Source organism: Juglans microcarpa x Juglans regia, chromosome 8S, assembly GCF_004785595.1.
Source record: "Juglans microcarpa x Juglans regia isolate MS1-56 chromosome 8S, Jm3101_v1.0, whole genome shotgun sequence".
NCBI lineage: Eukaryota > Viridiplantae > Streptophyta > Magnoliopsida > Fagales > Juglandaceae > Juglans > Juglans microcarpa x Juglans regia.
Window position 1 is genome coordinate 9,707,099 of NC_054609.1, and position 19,386 is coordinate 9,726,484.

At 36.9% G+C, this 19,386-nt stretch overlaps 2 protein-coding genes across 2 annotated transcripts; one reads left to right on the top strand and one right to left on the bottom strand.

Moving 5' to 3' along the window:
- The first annotated feature begins 4,136 nt into the window (after positions 1–4,136).
- LOC121244318 (IAA-amino acid hydrolase ILR1-like 6) lies at positions 4,137–9,929 on the top strand. The gene is given in 6 exon segments (XM_041142324.1): positions 4,137–4,717; positions 5,472–5,597; positions 8,123–8,437; positions 8,514–8,642; positions 9,291–9,369; positions 9,372–9,929. Coding segments are annotated over 6 exon segments (1,425 nt in total). The 5' UTR covers positions 4,137–4,225; the 3' UTR covers positions 9,656–9,929.
- A 1,211-nt stretch (positions 9,930–11,140) lies between these two features.
- Positions 11,141–19,093, bottom strand: LOC121244319 (delta-aminolevulinic acid dehydratase, chloroplastic-like). The gene is made up of 13 exons (XM_041142325.1): positions 18,959–19,093; positions 18,363–18,701; positions 18,031–18,142; positions 17,851–17,924; positions 15,474–15,542; positions 15,103–15,186; positions 14,953–15,022; positions 14,566–14,621; positions 13,937–14,058; positions 12,797–12,868; positions 12,625–12,706; positions 12,463–12,540; positions 11,141–11,442 (listed from the first exon to the last, which is right to left on the bottom strand). Exons 2-13 carry the CDS (start codon positions 18,666–18,668, stop codon positions 11,275–11,277), a joined length of 1,293 nt encoding a protein of 430 aa, XP_040998259.1. The 5' UTR covers positions 18,669–18,701; positions 18,959–19,093; the 3' UTR covers positions 11,141–11,274.
- Between the last annotated feature and the right edge of the window lie 293 nt (positions 19,094–19,386).

Here is a 19,386-nt window from a genome sequence, read left to right on the forward strand (position 1 = left end):
CAAGATACACATGGTGTAACAAGAGGGAAGACTCAACACTGGTTTCTGAAACATTGGACAGATTCTTAGGGAATCTAGCCTGGTGTAATCTGTTTGAAAGGGCTGCTGTATTTCATGGGGTTTCTAGTTCCTCAGATCATTTACCTTTGTGGATTGATATATGGGGTGTCCAACCTAGAAGAAGAATGCCTAAGTCTTTTAGATTTGAGGCTATGTGGTTGGGGGAAGATGAGTGTAAACAGATTGTGACTGACTCTTGGAACTTGCTTGGTAACCAGTCATACTTAGAAGATGTTATGTCTAGTATCTCTGGTTGTGCTACCAAATTACAGTTATGGAATCAAGGCCACTTTGGTAGAGTACAGTCTGATCTGCAGAAAGCAAGACAGCAACTAAAGCTGGTGCAACAAAGAGACCCCCTTGAACTAAACTCTGCGGATGTTAATGCTGCATCTGCTGAAGTTAATAAATGGCTAAGTAGGGAAGAAGTGATGTGGAAGCAAAGATCTCGAGCCTTGTGGTTGGCTGAAGGTAACCATAACACTAGGTTTTTCCATGCTAAAGCATCCCAAAGACAAAAGAAGAACAGGATCTTTAAACTCATGGATGATGGAGGAAATTGGAATGAAGGAGAAGGCTGTGACAACCTTATCATTAATCACTTTACTTCTTTGTTTTCCTCTGCAAGTACACATAATATGTCTTATGTGCTGGATAACATAGAGAGTAAAGTCACAGAGGAGATGAATGCAGATCTTATAAAGCCATATTTTGGGGATGAAGTCAATAGAGCTCTAAAAGAGATGCACCCCTCGAAGGCACCAGGTCCTGATGGAATGCCCCCTTTATTCTTTCAACAGTTTTGGCCTCAAATTGGTAATTCTATATCTGTTGTTGTCCTCCATGCTTTAAATTATGGTGATTTCCACAAGTAGTCAACCATACTTTTATCACCATGGTCCCCAAGAAGAAGAATCCTATTAGTGTAAATGACTTTAGACCCATCAGTCTGTGTAATGTAATATACAAACTGATATCTAAAGTTATTGCTAATAGGATTAAAAATGTCTTACCTATGATTGTTTCAGAAACACAATCTGCCTTCTTACCTGGTAGATTGATCTCGGATAATGTCCTTGTTGCTCTTCATTTTTTAAAAAGGAAAAGGAGGGGTAAGAAGGGTTATATGTCTTTAAAGTTAGATATGAGCAAAGCTTATGATAGGGTAGAATGACCCTTTCTTGAAGCTGTGTTGTTAAAGCTTGGATTCCATGAGAGATTAACCAATCTTGTTATGAAATGTATTCAAAGTGCCTCTTTTTCTGTTCTTATTAATGGAGCTCCTACTAGTCATATTATTCCTTCTAGAGGATTGAGACAAGTAGACCCCATCTCTCCTTATCTCTTCCTGTTGTGTACTGAATGATTAATTGGTTTACTGAAGACAACAGCAGTTTCTAATTCCATCACTGGTATCAAAGTCTGTAGAAGGGCCCCAAGCTTGAATCATCTGCTGTTTGCAGATGACAGTCTCATTTTTTGTCCTGCAAGTGTTGATACTAATGGCAGATTGCTTGAGCTTTTGAAATGTTATGGGGATGCTTTTGGACAATTGATTAATCAAGACAAGACTGCCATGGTATTTAGTCAGAATGCTGAGGCTTCTACGAAGAGAGCTATCATGGATCTATGGGGAAATTCTCAGATTCAGCACTATGACAAATACTTAGGTTTACCTCCTTTAGTTGGTAAGTCTAAGTTGACAGCTTTTGCTGAGATTAGGCATAAAGTTTGGTTGAAATTACAAGGTTGGAAAGGAAATATTTTTTCTCAAGGGGGAAGGGAGGTGTTACTCAAAGCAGTGGCTTTAGCTATTCCATCCTATGCCATGTCTTGTTTTAAATTCCCCCATAAGTTATGTGTTGATCTTGAAGGAATGATGGCAAGTTACCGGTGGGGACAGAAGAAGGAAGAAAAAAAGATCCATTGGGTTAGCTGACGTAGTATGTGTAAGCCTAAAAGTGTGGGAGGTTTAGGCTTCAAAGATTTGGAAACATTCAATTTGGCTATGCTAGCCAAACAGAGTTGGAGGTTGCTGCAGTGCACATATAGTTTGTTCTATAAGATTTATAGTTCAAGATACTTCCCTACTGCTAATCTCTTAGAGGCCACTCTTGGTAATTCACCCTCTTTTGCATGGAGAGGGATATGGGAGGCTAAGAAGTTGTTAATCAAAAGAGGGAGATGGAGTGTGGATAATGGCAGCAGTATACATATCCTCAATGACTCTTGGATTCCTGATTTTCGAGAACTGAGTAATGAAGTTTCTGTTTTTTCTAACCAACACAGAAATGTACAGGCAAAATTGGATGACCAAGTCTCTTCTTTAATTGATTGTAATACACATTGGTGGAATATACCTAAGATCAGAACTCTCTTCAATCCAAAAATAGCTGAGGCAGTGTTGAGGATTCATCCCAGCTTTTCAAATGAACCTGATAAGTGGATTTGGGAACATGAAAGGAGTGGAGCTTTTCTGTTCGAAGTGCATATAGATTTTTTAAGGGGTTAGCTACCATTGATACAGGGGAGACATTAGCTGAGGCCTCTAGAAAGAAGTTTTGGAAAGCTTTGTGGCAACTGAAAATTTCCCATAAAGTCAGAATGTTTGCATGGAGGGCATGTAAAGAGATTCTTCCCACTTAATCAAATATGGTCAGGAAAAGGGTGCTGGTGGATGGCTCATGTTGTTTCTGTGCTAACTCAACGGAAGATGTAGCTCATGCACTATTATTCTGTGCAGATATTCATGCATTTTGGGTAACCAAATCTGTTATCTTACAGAAAGCGGATTGCTTCAGATCTTTTTTGCATACTGCTATGGAAATCTTCTCTATAGAGTCTATTGATTGTTTCACAGATTTTATTCTTATGGCATGGGGCTTCTGGTATCGAAGAAATAAAATGATTCATGAAAGTGTGAGGCTACACCCACAACAGGTTATCAACCATGCTCTCTCATTGAAAGGCTTTCTGTCCACATGTTCTCAGCAACAAGTTTTGGTTAAGAACATGAAGTTTAAATGGACTCCTACCCCACTAGGCTGGTTTAAATTGAATGTGGATGGGGCTCTTTTCTTTGATTGCAACAAAACTGGAATTGGAGCTATTTTGCGCAGTGATTGTGGTGAGGTGATTATGGCACGTAGCAAAGTTGAAGAGGAATTCTTAGAACCAGAAAATGTGGAGGCTATGGCTGTTTTGAGGAGACTACAATTCTGTTTTCAGATTGACCTTCATAATCTTTTTATTGAGAGTGATTGTTTACACCTAGTAGAGGAAATAAATAGTGTTGATTCATCTTGCTCTTCTAGAAGAACTATTATCACTGAAATCAAAAGACTCATGCTAAGTTTTATGCACTGTTAGATACAACATGATTCCCGCATGGCTAATGCAGTAGCTCATCACCTCGCAAGACATGCTTGGTCTATTGCTGATGTGGAATTGTGGTGGCATGTAGCTCCCTATTTTATTGATAATATTGTTTATATAGATGCCATTTCTTGTAAAGACTATTAAGGCCTTTTGTGCCTATTTGTAATGAAGATCTCATTTCTTAAAAAAAAAAAGAAAAAAAATTTGAAAAGAATAAACTTACTCTTCATCTTTATTTTGATTGGAAGTTCTGATTAGTAGGATACACGTAAGCAAGACGTGGCACTGGCACTAGCGCAGGTGATGAGGCCAAACGAAAAAAAAGACTAAACTTGGAGAAACATGAAAAACCCGAATCACAATAAAGTACTGTAAAAATATAATTTTAAATGATTAAAAAAATACTTTTAAATATATTAATATATATATTTTTTATTTTTTAAAAATATTTAAATATATTAAAAAATCATTAAAAAAAAAGACATCTAAACGATACATTCAGCGGTAAAAGTGGAGCGATATAATAGTTTCACTCAAAGATAAAAGAGGTGGATGGGGGACCCACCGCCTGCCATTGAACCGCCATGATGGTTGCCAAACAGGCTTATTTCTCCACGTGCTCTAATTCTCAGCCTCTGTTATCTCCACGTGCTCAAATTCCCCCCTCCTCCCAACGTTTTCCAATCTCCGTCATTTCTCTTAAATTCCACCTCCCCTTGCTGCTTCTTCTTCCTCATCCTCCTCTGCTTTCTCTCTCTGCAACTCAGTCTCTCTCTCTCTGTGAGAAATGGATTTTCCTGGACTTCTTGTGTTACTCTCAATCTCTAACGTATTTTTCAGCGTGCTGTTCTTCCCATTAGCTGAGCCGATTCCGAGCCCCGAAGACGACCGGTCGATCTTCAATCCGAGTTGCTGTCTCGTTCCAAAGCCTTCTGCTGTTCAAAAGAACCGGACCTGCCGATCCGTCACTCCCGCCTCTCCTCCGATTACGAATTCGGATTGCGCGATATGGAGCGAGGTATGCTCGGAGGCGGTCTTAGGATTGGCGAGGGGGCCGGAGACGGCGGAGTTGGTCAGGAGCATCAGGAGGAAGATCCACGCGAACCCGGAGCTCGCCTTCGAAGAGTTCGAGACCAGCAAATTGATCCGAGACGAGTTGGACCGCATGGAGATTAGCTACAAGTATCCTTTAGCGACAACCGGTATTCGGGCTTGGATCGGAACCGGCGGCCCGCCCTTTGTGGCGATCAGAGCTGACATGGACGCACTGCCTATTCAGGTTCCTTTATACTTAACTTGATTGCTTTTAAGAAGGGAATAATTTTAGGTTTCATTACTTTTCTGTTTTTCCTTTTTTTTTTTTTTTGTTTGTTAGCGTCTCGTTGTTGACCATCATTTGAGTTTTATTCTTTTTTTTTTTTAAGTAATTTTCCTATGTTATTTGTTTTAGATTTTCTTACTTGTGTCAAAATTCAAATTCAGTTTAGTTAAATCTATTGAAAAAAAAAAAAATTCAGTTGAATTAATAGGTCGTAATTTTCATTTGGCATAGAAATGTTTTTTTTGTTTGAAAAGTTCTCTTGCCACTATTTATCATTTCACGCTCTTTAAAAAAACATCTTCATATTCTATAAAATGTTATAGATGTTGAGACTGAGAGTGAATAGTGAATAATACAGCGTATCTCTTTTTGTTTTATTCGTATCGGGTATTTGGAAATCTTTCCGAGAATGCATAGACACTGATAAGAAATGCCATTCAATTACTTTTTCTCAAGAAATAGTTCAAATTCAAAGCAAAACTTGTACTACCAAAACAACTTTGATATTCTTTTCAACATTATTTGCTTTGTGGGTTCAAATTTTTTCTAGCATTAACCCTAGTAATTATTTAATTTTTGGCAGTCATTTCTTATGATTTTTTGAACGATTTTTCTTTTTTACTGTTTCCTTTGAGAATTTTGGGTCAGCATTAAAAAAAGAATTATTTTTTATAGAAGGGTTGGTGAGAAATTAGAAATATCTTGGTTGTAGGAAGCTGTTGAGTGGGAGCACAAAAGCAAAGTTGCTGGCAAAATGCACGCTTGTGGACACGATGCACATGTTGCCATGCTTATCGGCGCTGCCAAGATCTTGAAGACTCGTGAGCATTTTTTGAAGGTTTGACCTCTGCCACGCTTAATTTCACTTATTATTTTTTTTATCACATTAATTTCACTTATTTTTATTAAGTTATCATATTTATAAATTTAGTGTGTAATATACTATTTATTTCTAGACTTATTATATTTATAAAAATAATCATAGCATTAATAATTTTTTTGTAAGATGGTATGACAGTCTTTCACGTTTAGTAACTAGATATTTATTTTTAGAATTGAATTAAATTTTTTTATTCAATTTCTTTTTATAATTTTAAAAAATATATATACATCACATGAATCTTACTGTATTTAATCTAAAAGAAAAATTATTCTCATCAGTCACTATTTACTACTCTATACTTCATTCCATATAAAAAAAAAAATTATAAGCATAAAATGTGAAAGTAGATAGTAGCTAATGTATAGAATTCATCAATATAAAAAATCTTATATTGTCCTATCATTTAAAAGATGAGATTCAAACAAAAGAAATTGTGAGGATTTTTTTATTTTTTATTTTTATTTTGTTGGGTAGGTTGCTTAGGTAAGAGCCCTATCATTTAACTGGCTCATGACCTCGACCCTACTAGTTTGAAGTAGGTAATTATCTTACAAAATGTAAAGGTGAAGGGACCCTATGGGTTGGTTGGTGCCCTAACTTTTTGAGGTTTAAATTTGTGTGGGCAACATTGGATCCACACAAAAGAATAGGATGATGGGTTAGATGGGTATGTACAGGACAATATTCTTGGAAATTGGTGATGTCTTTTGGCTTTGCATATTTTTAATGAGGTGCTATAAATTAATTATAAAAAAAAAAATGTAAAGTTTTTATTTACCATTGTCTCTTTTCCGTGGATGTCTAGCCATTAATTCAATCTTTCTGCTTATGATTATATAGCTGAATTTAATTCCAGCACGCACGTGGTGGCATCTTTATGTTTTAAGTAGGACCATGCTACTCAATGTCCCACCATTTTGCCGTTATTTGACTGCTACATGTTTTTATATTCTTTTTGATTTGTCTTTTTCCTTTCAAGTTGTTCACGTATAAAAATCGGCTTGAGAGAAAAAAAGATTTCAATAAAAAAATAAAATCAAAAATGGAATGGTCAAATGGTTGTAAAACGAGATGGTAGATGGTTAAATGAGTCATATATGTATGTACATATGTATTTGACCTTATCCGAGTAGATGCAAGACAACAAGAAAGTATTTATAACTCATGAGAATGGAAGGAAACCCAAAAAGTTGAACATAATTTTCCCAAAACTGGATATATGGATGGGGATACTCTAGTACGGCAAGCCTTTTGTCCTTGCTCCTTTGTTTTTAACCTTTTTCCCTTCAGCCAGTTCGGTTCTCTATGGCCCAAAGCGAACAAACAAGGACAACATTAACTAACAAATTGAACAGTGTTGAGCTTTGCTATTCCTTGTTGAGTGGTGTGAACTTGCAAGTTGTTATATATATATATATATATATATATATATATATAGCTTAAATGATGTTCGCATGATATGAAACTTTTATTTGTACCAATATTTACTCTCTTTCTTTAATGTCTAAAGTAGCAATGATTATTAGCATTTTCTCATATGTTGGCACCTGAAACTATTCCTTTGCTTTTTTGGGTGATAGTCTAGATGCTAAAATTATTATCTTTCTTTTCTAATGTGGTACCCATAGTGGATGATTATCATTTTGGCTCTTATTAAACCGGGTGTAAAGTAAAGCTAACGAGGAAAATATAGGATTAGCCTTTATCAAGCTGTCTGACCTTTTTATTTCTTTAGGTCAATGATGGTTACATGAACAACTAAATGGAAATTTAGAAAGAGGTAAAAGTTTATGTAGAAAAGTTTCAGTCAAATTCTGCTCGGAAATTTAGAAATTTACTTTTTATTATTATTATTATTATTGATTCATTGGGGAGGGGGGTCAAACCCAAGACATCCATTTTGGAGGCTTGAGTGTTATCAGGTCATATGCTTTGGCTAATTTAGAAATCTACTTACAATCTCATGTGAAAACATAATATAAAAATGGTTGTAGCTCATAATGTTAGCCATCATTTTTTGTTTGACAAGTAAATAATGTTAGCCATCCTAAACCAATATACATTTTTGTCCTACATGGATGAAAGCATGTGAGTCAACCTGGGCGTGCTGTTCTGCGTGAAGATATTTTTTAAAGTTAAGAATCAATAGATCATTAGTGGTGTAGAATATGATTCCTGTCGGTTGTCACAATGATGTCTTATTATACCTGCTTTGAGTGCTGGGAGGTAATTGGCTGGAACATGGAAATAGTCCAACACAAACTTGCAATCAAGCTTGCAATCAACTTGCACAAAACACATAATCAAAATTGCCGCCTTTAAAATAAAATTTGTTGCAACCACTAGTGTTCATCAGCTTCCATGCTGAAAATGAAAGATTATATTCGCAAATTGATATGGAGGATATACTTCAACCTTGCTAACATACCATAATTTGATCTACAAAAGATTTTAAATGGTGTAACATCCATCACATGCAGGGAACTGTGGTGTTACTATTTCAGCCAGCAGAAGAAGCAGGGAACGGTGCAAAGAGGATGATTGGGGATGGGGCTCTGGAGAATGTAGAGGCCATATTCGCAGTTCATGTATCCCATATGCACCCTACGGGCATCATTGGATCAAGACCTGGTGCTTTGCTCGCTGGTTGTGGCTTTTTTCGAGCTGTTATCATTGGGCAAATGGGTCGTGCCGGGAATCCCCACCACTCTGTTGACCCCATTTTAGCAGCCTCAGCTGCAGTTATCAGCTTGCAGGGTATTGTGTCTCGTGAAGCAAATCCACTGGACTCTCAGGTATGTGTACACGTTTGTGTATTAGTGTTGAATATTAATAAACTAAGCTAAAATAAGTGTGATCTTTGCCACTTAGGTTGTATCAGTAACATCGTTCAATGGAGGTGACAACCTCGACATGATCCCAGATACTGTTGTCCTTGGTGGCACCTTCAGGGCTTTCTCAAACACAAGCTTTTACTTGCTTCTTCAAAGAATTAAAGAGGTTTGTCTCAAAACCAAAACTCGGATTAATTACATCATCATACGAAATAAAAAGATAATTGTTATTGCCAAAGGCCTGTGGCGCATAACTCCTAGCCTCCAAAAAGGAGGTCTGAAGTTCGAAACCCCCCTCCTCCACTCAAAAAAAGATAATTGTTATTTTGACAAGTTCTACTATTGACCCAAATTTTGCTCACACTCGCTAATGTTGCAGATTTTAAGTAATTATTTATATAAGCAGTTGAAATATAAAAATACCTCAAATATGTCACATAAGTAGGTGTAACTGAAGATGACAAAACAAAGAATGACAGTATTTATTATTCTTATTTAAATCTTGTCTATTGATTATAGACATGTCATTGCTCTCATGTGGAGGGGGGACCTGGCTTGGTCATCTCCTCTTGCCTTTTTCTGGCATGAGAGGGATAATAATTTCTTCCTTGGTTAAAGTAGGGACAACAGAAAATTAAATTCTATCTGGAGAGTGGAGATGATCCTTACTGATCTCCTTTCTTATCTGTTTATTCGTCATGCACACACAAGATCCTAAATAAGTAAATAAAGAGAATTCAGATTTGAGCTCACAATAACAATCTTTATTCAGATTTGAGCTCACAATAACAATCTGCATCATCGTCACAAACAGGTAATAGTGGAACAGGCCAGCGTTTACAGATGCTCGGCGATGGTTGATTTCTTTGAAAAGGAGTCCACCATATACCCACCACCGTGAATGATGAGAAAATGTACGAGCATGTGAGGAAGGTGGCCATTGATCTGGTGGGCCCAACGAATTTCAGGCTGGTCCCACCAATGATGGGTGCTGAGGACTTCTCCTTTTACTCTCAAGTGGTCCCTGCAGCCTTCTTCTACGTGGGCATAAGGAATGAGACCTTGGGCTCCATACACACTGGCCACTCACCTTATTTTATAATCGATGAAGATGTTCTACCTTTAGGTGCAGCAGCTCATGCCACCATTGCAGAAAGATACCTTAATGAGCATGGATGAGCATCCTTGAATCAGCTGCATGTTATGCAGCAAGCAGGCACAAGTGACGTCAAGGAGGGATTTCGTCGGTGTCTTGCCGTCGTCCTCTATGAATTTTGGGTCTGATGGGGAAGTCAGGCGATAGATGGCAAAAAGAAGAACCAAATATAGAGCACTTTTTCATGGAGATCCAATTGTAACTAGTACCCTGTCGTTATTGTTGTTACGGGTAATAGTAGTAGATTGTCACTAGACTAGTAGTTCGGCTCTGTTCAATTATAATCATTCGTCATTCTATGTTTGTTATAAGCATCAAGTTCTCTCAACCAGGTTCTAGTCTTTGATGCACAAGTAAAAGAATATTATTTCTAGAAAATATTGTTCTACATCCTAAATTTTGTCATTTGTTGAACTCAATTTAATTCAATTTAATTTTAAACTGAGTCTAACATCAAAACATCTAATTTATCAAATTATTAAATTCATCTCAACTCAAAACTTCCTTATACGTGAGACTCACTACCTTTTTTAACTTAATACATCTTTATACATGAGATCTATAACTTTTTTCAACTTCTCATAAAAAGTATTAAATTCATCTTAACATTCAAACATACTTTAAATTCAATTTAGATAAGTCTCACATAACTCCCTTCGCTACTCAACTCATTACTATTTATAAAGAATTGAGCTCAACTCAACATGCAAATGCAGCCTAGCCACACTAACCAATATGACATATTTTAAGTAATTCTCCATTTACGTGGTTGTCATAAAAAAAAAGTACCTAAATTGTGCCACATGAACAGATGTGGCTGAAATTACAAACTCAAAGATAAAATAGAATTGATCTTAATCCTAGTAGTTGATCCTAGGTAACATGAGAATATAGAACCAAAGAGATCTCTTGCACCCTGTATTGTTGTGCAAATTTTCTATTGAAGATAGCAATTGCCAGATGATGATGATGACGATGATGATGATTAACCTTAATGGTGACCTACGGACATGATTTTGGGGTCACCAGAGTGATAGCAACTTCAAAACCTAACCATCTCCACTCACAAAGTTCTCTGCATCTAAACTACGAATGCTGCGATGGTATGAGAGCAATGAACTTACCCGATAACCCCACCGATCCTTTCATTATAGGCTTATAGGTTTCTGTTTCTAAGTATTAATGTGTAGAAATTAACCTTGAAAGTGACACCCATTTGGCCACTATCAAAAAGTCCAAAAACAAACAAATAATTATGAAATGCAATCCTGTTCAACAGAATAACAGATCTAACGGATCAGGTTTTGGCTCATCACAACTCAGCAACTAGCAGAGAATGGCACATGCAAATGTGTATTTCTTCATATTGTACGAGAAAAAAACAAATTGTGAAAGCTGACAATTTTTATTCTAGATTACATCTTTCTTTCAAGTTAAGGGGTACTAAAAAGAACTAGTCTGGTATTCAAGCACATTCATCACTCTAGATCTATAGAAACAACAGAAGGTAAAACAAACATATTAATAAACGAATTCCCAATTTCAGCTCAACATCATCAGGAATTCAAGTTTTCAAGGTTTTCCATAAAAAAGACACGCTTCATTATTATTATTATTCTTATCACATATTTATACATAAGTCTCACCTCTTCTCACCACATAAACATCTAGCAGCTTGTAGGGCAAAATATGTAAGGATGATGTCAGCACCAGCCCGCCGGAGACACAGCAGTGACTCCAGCATAACCTTCTCTTCGTCAATCATCTTCAGAACCCCACCAGCCTTGATCATTGAGTACTCGCCTGAAACCTAAAGCCATGAAATAAAGAAAATTTGAGTGCCTACCCAGACCATAAGTCCATGGAATTAAAGCAACTCTAAACAAACACAATCAAGAGTGGGGAGTTCCAAGTATAACATCAGGCAAAAAGGATAGTAGGGTGGTTACAAGCACTTTTTGATAGGTAAGTACTAGTTAAATATATATATATATATATATATATAGAGAGAGAGAGAGAGAGAGAGAGAGAGAGAGCATGTCCACTATAATCCCACATACTTGCAGCCATATGATGAAAGATTTTTCTTTTGGTAATTGAAACCCCCTCCCTCCTCTCTCCCCATTGACAGAAGTATGGCTATGTTTGCAAGAAAAGCTTTATAGCATATTACATTTCAGTAAAAGGAAAAGATTGTTGATGTGCTCTTAAAAGGTTCATCTGGAAAGCATAGAAGTGAAAACGCTTGGATGCTACCCCCCCTTCACATAATGTCAACAGTTTGGAGGGGAAATATCTTTGCAAGTTTACTGGAAAGGCTAATTATAATGTTGATTTCAACAGAGAGCACAAATATTATGGAGAGACCTTTTTTTTCAATGATGGGATTCAAAACCCGCCTGAAACTGTAAAATCCATGGAATATTTTCGATATAACGATTTACTAGTGCCTTAACAAGACAGTTTTTGTTCTTCTCAATCTTAAGTGCTTCTGCACCAATACTAGGTCTAAATAGCATGTCTTCGAAGTCAGAGCTAATATATTCATTTCCAGGGCATATTCGCAAACAATCATGATCTATTTCAAAGAGTAAGTAGATCTTGGTGCTTAAGGTACTAAGGAGATCCCAAATTACAAAGTGGGAAAGCAACACCAAAATGAATTCCATCTTGAAGCTAAGATAGCCCACAAAATTCAAAGACGAGAAAATGAATCAAGGACTGGGTGATTAGGATGAATGGGGGAAGTCTCAGATTATTAAAAATGATATTGGGAGTACACAAATTAATGAAAATATTTTATATGCAGTGCTCAGGGGAAAAAAAGTACCTGATATGCAGCAATTGGCAAAGAAGAATTATCCCGAAGAAGCCTTATTATATCCAAATATGGCAAACCAGGTTTTACCTGTCATCCAAGTTAACATTAGCATAGAGGAAGCTTCTGCCTTAGGTAAACATGTTCAACAATTAAAGAAACAAAAAAACAAACCAAGAGGATATCGGCGCCTTCAGACTCGTCTTCATGGACCTCAACCAGAGCCTCTCTATAGTTAGCTGGATTCATCTGATAACTTTTTGTTTCCGAATACAACACAAAACTGAGCATCAGGACATTATGTAAAAATGTTAACATAAAATTTAATTTAAGAAAAAGTACATACGTCTTTTTGTCTCCAAATCGCGGATTCGAGTCAAGTGCTTCTCTAAATGGACCATAAAATGAACTTGCATATCTGTTTGCACCATTATAGAGACAGAAAACTCAATCAATGACCAACACCAAATGTGGCAAAAAAAGCTGAGGAGAAGGATATCTATAAATGCTATCCAACTAGATAAAAGTTCCAATAATTACAATAGTTTGTCAACCTAGAAACCTGGTGTAGACATATCGTGGTATAAACCACCAAAAAACCTTGTACGAATCAGACTGAAATCTAATATAATGAAGAAATATCCAGTCAATAAGTGTTTGGGCATCCCGAGGAAATGACATTTCCCAGTTGCATTCTTAAGGACCACAGCTTTTATGAAAAATAGTCACTAAAGGCAGAAAGGATCTACTACCAGGAGAGAGAGAGAGAGAGAGAGAGAGAGAGAGAGAGCTCAAATAACAGATGCTGATAAGGAAAATGTAAATGATTTCTTAAAACCCTAAAACTATCCCACTCAGAGAATAGGGCAAACACGTCTCAATTGCTGAAAACCTCTATATGCTATTGTTCCAGTGAAATGATGTCATTTATTCTATTTCTAGAAGCTACATAACTAAAATGTTGAACAATGTTTTATGAAAGATATATAATGCAACTTTCATGTACTTTGATGGACTGTAAAGCACCCACATTACCTCCACCCCCCAACCCTCCCTCCCTCCCTCCTCCCTCCCTCTCTATCCCTCATTCTCCCTCACCCTCACCCTCCCTCCTCCGCTCTGCATGTGAAAAGCATTCACACGAACCCACTTAGTTTTTCTTTTTCTCGACTGTGTGAATTTTCATATATTTATTAATAACCTCTAAATCTAATTGCACAGAGAAATGAGGAGCTTGATATTTTTACTAAGTTACATGTGCAACTGGTGGGTGTTGAGCCCTATTAGATCTTTTGCAGCTTCATGCATGGAGGCTAGCATGAATCAAAGCAACAAAAACTCACTGAGATTTAGTATTGCCACATGGCAAAACATGTGCACTTGCAAATTTGTTACATGTACAACTAAGTAATTGTCAAGAATGCACTTTATTTGCACAAAATAGAAAGTGATCAAAGGACCAAAATGAGAAATCAGGTGATCTTACTTCGCTGTGTATGACATTATCGAGACGTGCTCAAATCCTTCAGCATCCAAAGCATCTCGAATAGCTCCTATACGTCCATCCATCATGTCACTTGGACTGACTACATCAGCTCCAGCTCGAGCCTGTACATAGAAGTAGCCAAGCCAAAATGTTAAAAAAAATATAGTCAGATAACAGCCGTGAAATGCAAAACACACATTACGCTTAACAACATCGAGGTAAATATTGCAACCCTCCACCAAGGTTGCTGATTACCAGTACCTTTCCCTGTTTCACTGAATCAGAAGCCATGGGATATATGAATAGGCATCATGGACTTGAAGCATTTAAAAGACGTACTATCTTACCAACTTACAAAGTCCCAGAAAAGAGTAGTTCTCAATAACTTTCAAGTGGAAGCATCTCAGTTTACCCATTCGGTACAAATTAAGGAAAGCTCTGAAAATTTGGTATGTGAAGGCTTAAAAATGACATTCAAAATGAGTGATGGGCCATTGCACATGCAGAAACTTAAGTAGTACTCAGTATATTTTGAAACCCCAATATACATGTTGTATGTATACATATTATTGCATGTATGTTTGTATGTATATATATCAGGTAGTTGTGCAAACTGTAAACCAAAGTACCTGGGAAACAGCTTGCTTACATAATTGGTGTACGGTCTCATCATTCATTATAACACCTGCAGGTTATCAGTAATACACACATAATTAGACTTAGTACCATAATGCCATAGAATCAGACTCATTAGAATAATGATCAGATTTTTTCTGGAACTTGGGAAATCCAGTCTAAGAAGTTATTGAGGTGCAAAAGAAAAGCATAACATGCAGAAGCATGTCCTAGATCACCAGCTGCCTTGAGACATCAGACGATCCTACTGTCAACAGAAAGCATTCATTATTGCCTTGTTAGATTGACCTCTTCTAAGTTCTTAAAACATCTTTTGAGAAGAATCTTCACACTTTTCTTTATAAGGATAACAGCAACATCTCAAATATCAAAATTCTCACCATCTTCTCTGACAATACCATCGTGACCATCGGAGGAGTACGGATCTAAAGCAACATCAGTGTAGATTACCTGATGAAATAGATTGAAAACAACTGTGACCTTTAAATCCATCTATAGCCCCAGGAAAATTAAATGGTGTATTGACTTACAAGATCAGGGTATTTGTCTTTGAGTAACCGTATTGCTCGAGGCACTAACCCATTGTCGTTGAATGCTTCATCTCCTGTTGAAGACTAAGATGCAAAAACCAATCATGATTCATCATTATGTGGAAGAGAAGTGGAAACTCAATCTTAACAACCCCCCCCCCCTAAAGAAACCAAATGAAAGAAAGTAGGAAGGGAAAGTAACAGGCAGGCTACACTCTAGGCAACGGCTAGGAAGGATTACTCGACCAGCAGCCATATCAACAGTGAATGTGTAATGATGGTGATTCAAAAGTAGGAACAGACCAGCAGCCATACCAACAGTGAATGAGTAATGATGGTGACTCAAAAGTAGGAACTGAGAGAGTAAGAACCTTGAGAGCATCTGGAATTTTGGGGAAGAGCACAACACTATTAACACCAACATCTCGAGCCTTTCCAACCTGGTTCAGGAAATGCTTATTCAAAAATTTGTCCACAGGGCCACAAAAAAATTATTTTGAGATAACAAACTTGAAAAAGAAAAATTTTTAGGAGTTACTCTAATTGGAATGATTCAAACTAGATCTAATGTCTACCCAGTTGTAAATGTTCTTAGATACAGTACAACCAACATCTAAAATAGTTAACTTGGTCCAAAGCACCATGGGTACTCAGTAAGATTCTCATGAGTCAGGATACTTGCATCAGCAAAGCGGAAAATTCGATATCAATTCAAAGTTGTACCTAAGGGTGTAATTTAAACCGGTAAACCGGAAAACTGGACCGGACTAGTTGGTCCGGTTTTTAAACCGGTCCGGTCCGGAACCAGTTCTTATATTTTGAAAACCGGCCGGAATCGGTCCGGTTTCGGTTCCGTAGTTTCCGGGACCAGACCAGACCGGTTGAAAAAATATATTTAAAAATTAATTTTATATATTATACAAAATATTATATATATATATAAGTTTTATATATAATATATAATTATATATTAAATTTTTATAATATATAATTATATATTAATATATAATTATATATCATATATGAAATAATTTCATATTATAATTTATAAATTATAACATGAAATGTTAATCTTAAATATGAATATTTGTAATTTGTTTGATTATATGTTATTAATATAATTATATATACGATAATGTTATTATAATTTATAAAATAAAAGTTTAATCTTAAAGATGAAAATTTAATTGATCATATGCTTTAAATATAAAAAATATATATTAAATTATTAATAACATTTTATCATAAGAGGTAACACTTTATTATATATTTTTACATTTTAAAAAAATCGGAAAGCCGGACCGGACCGGACCGGACTGGAAACTGGTAAAACCGGTTGAGGAGGGTAACCGGAGCGTAATCGATTTTGAAAAATGTAAAACCGGTACATACTGGTTCGGTCTTAATTTTGTCCAAAACCGGACCGGTTACAACCCTAGTCTTGTGCCAACCATCTAGAGATCCTTACCACTTTTCTCAACCCCCCCCCCCCCCCCCCCCCCCCCCCCCCCCCCCCCCCCCCCCCCCCCCCCCCCCCCCCCCTCTCTCTCCCAGCAGGAAAATATGACCCTAAGACCTAACTATCCCACCACTCCAAATTTTACAGCTGAGGCAAGGTCCAGGGCAATAAGCCATTCAGTGCTTGTTCAAGCACTTTCAGAGGTCAAGTATATGAAGAATATTGAGCAAGGGATACACCTAGAATGATTGATCATCAACATATTTTTTATAATTCACAGACAATTTAACAGGGACAATAATGCATGGAGATAAATTCAAGACGGGTTTCCACTAAAGCATTCTATCCATGGACTTTAACACAATAAAAGACAGGGAAACAACAAAAATGCCCCCATCTTTGAGATGCATTAATACTCAAAAAGAATATAAAAATAAACTAAAAGAATCTTAATTTTGGATGCTGTTTTAAGGGTTGGGATTTGATGTTGATTTCTTTTTTCTAGTGTATTTTCTCTTTTGGGTCTTTTCAGGTGACAGTCTTGGAATCCGATTCTCAAGGCCAATTGAGAGGTTTATATTTTTTATAATACAGAAGTTGGGCAGATTTTCTCTTTCTGGGCTTCTCTACAGTTTCCTAAAAACAGAAGCTGCTTCACAAAATTGATAAAAAAATCCAAAGCATCCTTGGGTCACCTAAGGGCATATCAGTAGCCCCAACCTATTAAAACCCTACATGCCCCGGAAAATCCCCAACAGTAGAGCATAAGGTCATCTACTCACGAGTCAGGATAGTTTATAGCAAAGCTCAGTCCAAGTTATAAAACAGCTTGAGGCTGCGTTTGGATGTTGAGCTAAGCTCAATTCTTTATGAATAGTAGTGGGTTGAGTAGTAGAGGGAGTTATGTGGGGCCCATCGAAACTGAGTTTAAAATGTGTTTGGATGTTAAGGTGAGTTTAGTACCTTTTATAGGAAGTTGAAAAAGGTTGTGGGCCCCACAAACAAAAATGTGTTAAGTTGAAAAAAGTTGTGGATCCCACGTTAAGGAGATTTTGAGTTAAGATGATTTTAGTAATTTGAGAGTTAGGTGTTTGAATGTTAGACTCAGCTTAAAATTAAACCAAACTCAGCTGAGCTCAGCTAAGTCTTGCAATCAAACACAGCCTAAGTTGGCCATACACTAGTTGAAGTATTCACCTACCACCTTGAGAAATCAATGTTCGGTTGTAAAACATAATGCAAATCATTTTAATCATGCATGAGACATAGAATCGATTAAGTTAAATCACCTCTTCCACAAGTCCATGTCTCCACCCTAGCCTATAACATCCAGGCATAGCTCCAATAGGTGTGTCCTCCTCGCCTGCAAGTTTCGTGGTGGCACGTTTAGATCATGCAAATCTAGACCGCTTTATGCATATAAGCACATGTGAGCACACGAGAGAGAGAGATCCAAATCAGTACCCGACCTTCATGAATAAAAAGTGGATAGACAAGGTTTGCCGGTGATAATTGCGTTTCTTGGAATGCTGCCCGCAGCACAGGCGACTTGCGGTTACGACGAGGGCGTCGATTCAATGGCTTATAAAACCAAAAACAATCCAAAGGAGTTACGATCTTCAGTAACAAAGCTCTATCCACAATACAAACCCATCAAAGCTCAAATTGAACTTATCAACATTTCACAATGAATCCATTATTTTGACAGTCCAAAACTTCCAAACCTACTTCAGTTACCCAAAATATATCCATATGATTGGGAACAAGGTTATTGAAATGACAATCTAGTTCTAATACTCACAAGTGAATGGACCACAGGAGTTCCGGTCGGTGCTACCGGCTTGGGTGGAACGGGAGGGGCTTCGGGCACCTTCCCGGCCACAATAGCAGCTTCGCATTCCGCATCACTCAACCCCATTTTCTTAATTGGTCCATCCTGCCTCTCACTCGCTCTTACAACCAAAAAACGTGGCGGTAGAGCCTTTATTGCGGTCTTCACGCAATTGAGCTTTGAATTCGTTGACGCTTTAAGTCCAACATAGTTCTGGAAATCCAAACCCTTAATTCCTTGGACATTACAAGATACATTAACGATAATCGAAGCCATAGTTATCCCAGTACTCTCTCAGGAACCAAAGGTCTGCACGATGTACGCACGCAAAACGGAAACACGGATCAAATTAGAAACTCCGGATATGAAATAAAGCAAGAATTTTCTTCAATTTCCATCTGTTTGAGTGCTGAGAAATCGTAGGAAAAAGGAAAGAAAACCGAGCCAAAAAGTTGTCTCATGCTCAAGAAAATTTCCTCCTTCCTATCTTTCTTAGCAGCCAAACAAATCATAAGATTTTGCCGAGAAACAGGAGGGAAAGTAGTGATCGGAGCAAGAATCTTTACCTTTTGATAAGAAGCCGCAGAAAATGAGAAGAGTGAGAAATAACAAAGACGGCCCTTATCGGTACCGAAATCAGGGAAGCCTATGAGAACTGAGAAGAGGACAGTACGCGAAAGAGAACGGCATAGCTGGCATGTGATTATATATATATATATATATATATATATATATATATATATATATTATATATATATATATATATATAAAATTTTAGAAAAAATATAATTGTAAACGATTTTGTACATTAATATGCGTATTCATTCAATATGATTAGTTAAAAAGTAAATTTATTAAAAATAATGCTAATTTAAATTTAGAATATGAAAGGAACAATATTAATACGTAGATTGGTATATAAATTTGTTTGTATTTAACAAAACTCTATATTTTAACACGTGAATATCCTTGATATAATACTCCATATAGTAGT

What these genes read in the sequence shown, in the direction of transcription:
- LOC121244319 (XM_041142325.1), bottom strand. Translation starts at nt 18,668, where the DNA reads ATGGCTTCGATTATCGTTAATGTATCTTGTAATGTCCAAGGAATTAAG. An exon ending in AAGACAAATACCCTGATCTT is followed by an intron (nt 15,023 to 15,102) that starts GTAAGTCAATAC and finishes CTATTTCATCAG; the next exon opens with GTAATCTACACTGATGTTGC. An exon ending in ATAATGTCATACACAGCGAA is followed by an intron (nt 12,869 to 13,936) that starts GTAAGATCACCT and finishes TGGTGCAAACAG; the next exon opens with ATATGCAAGTTCATTTTATG.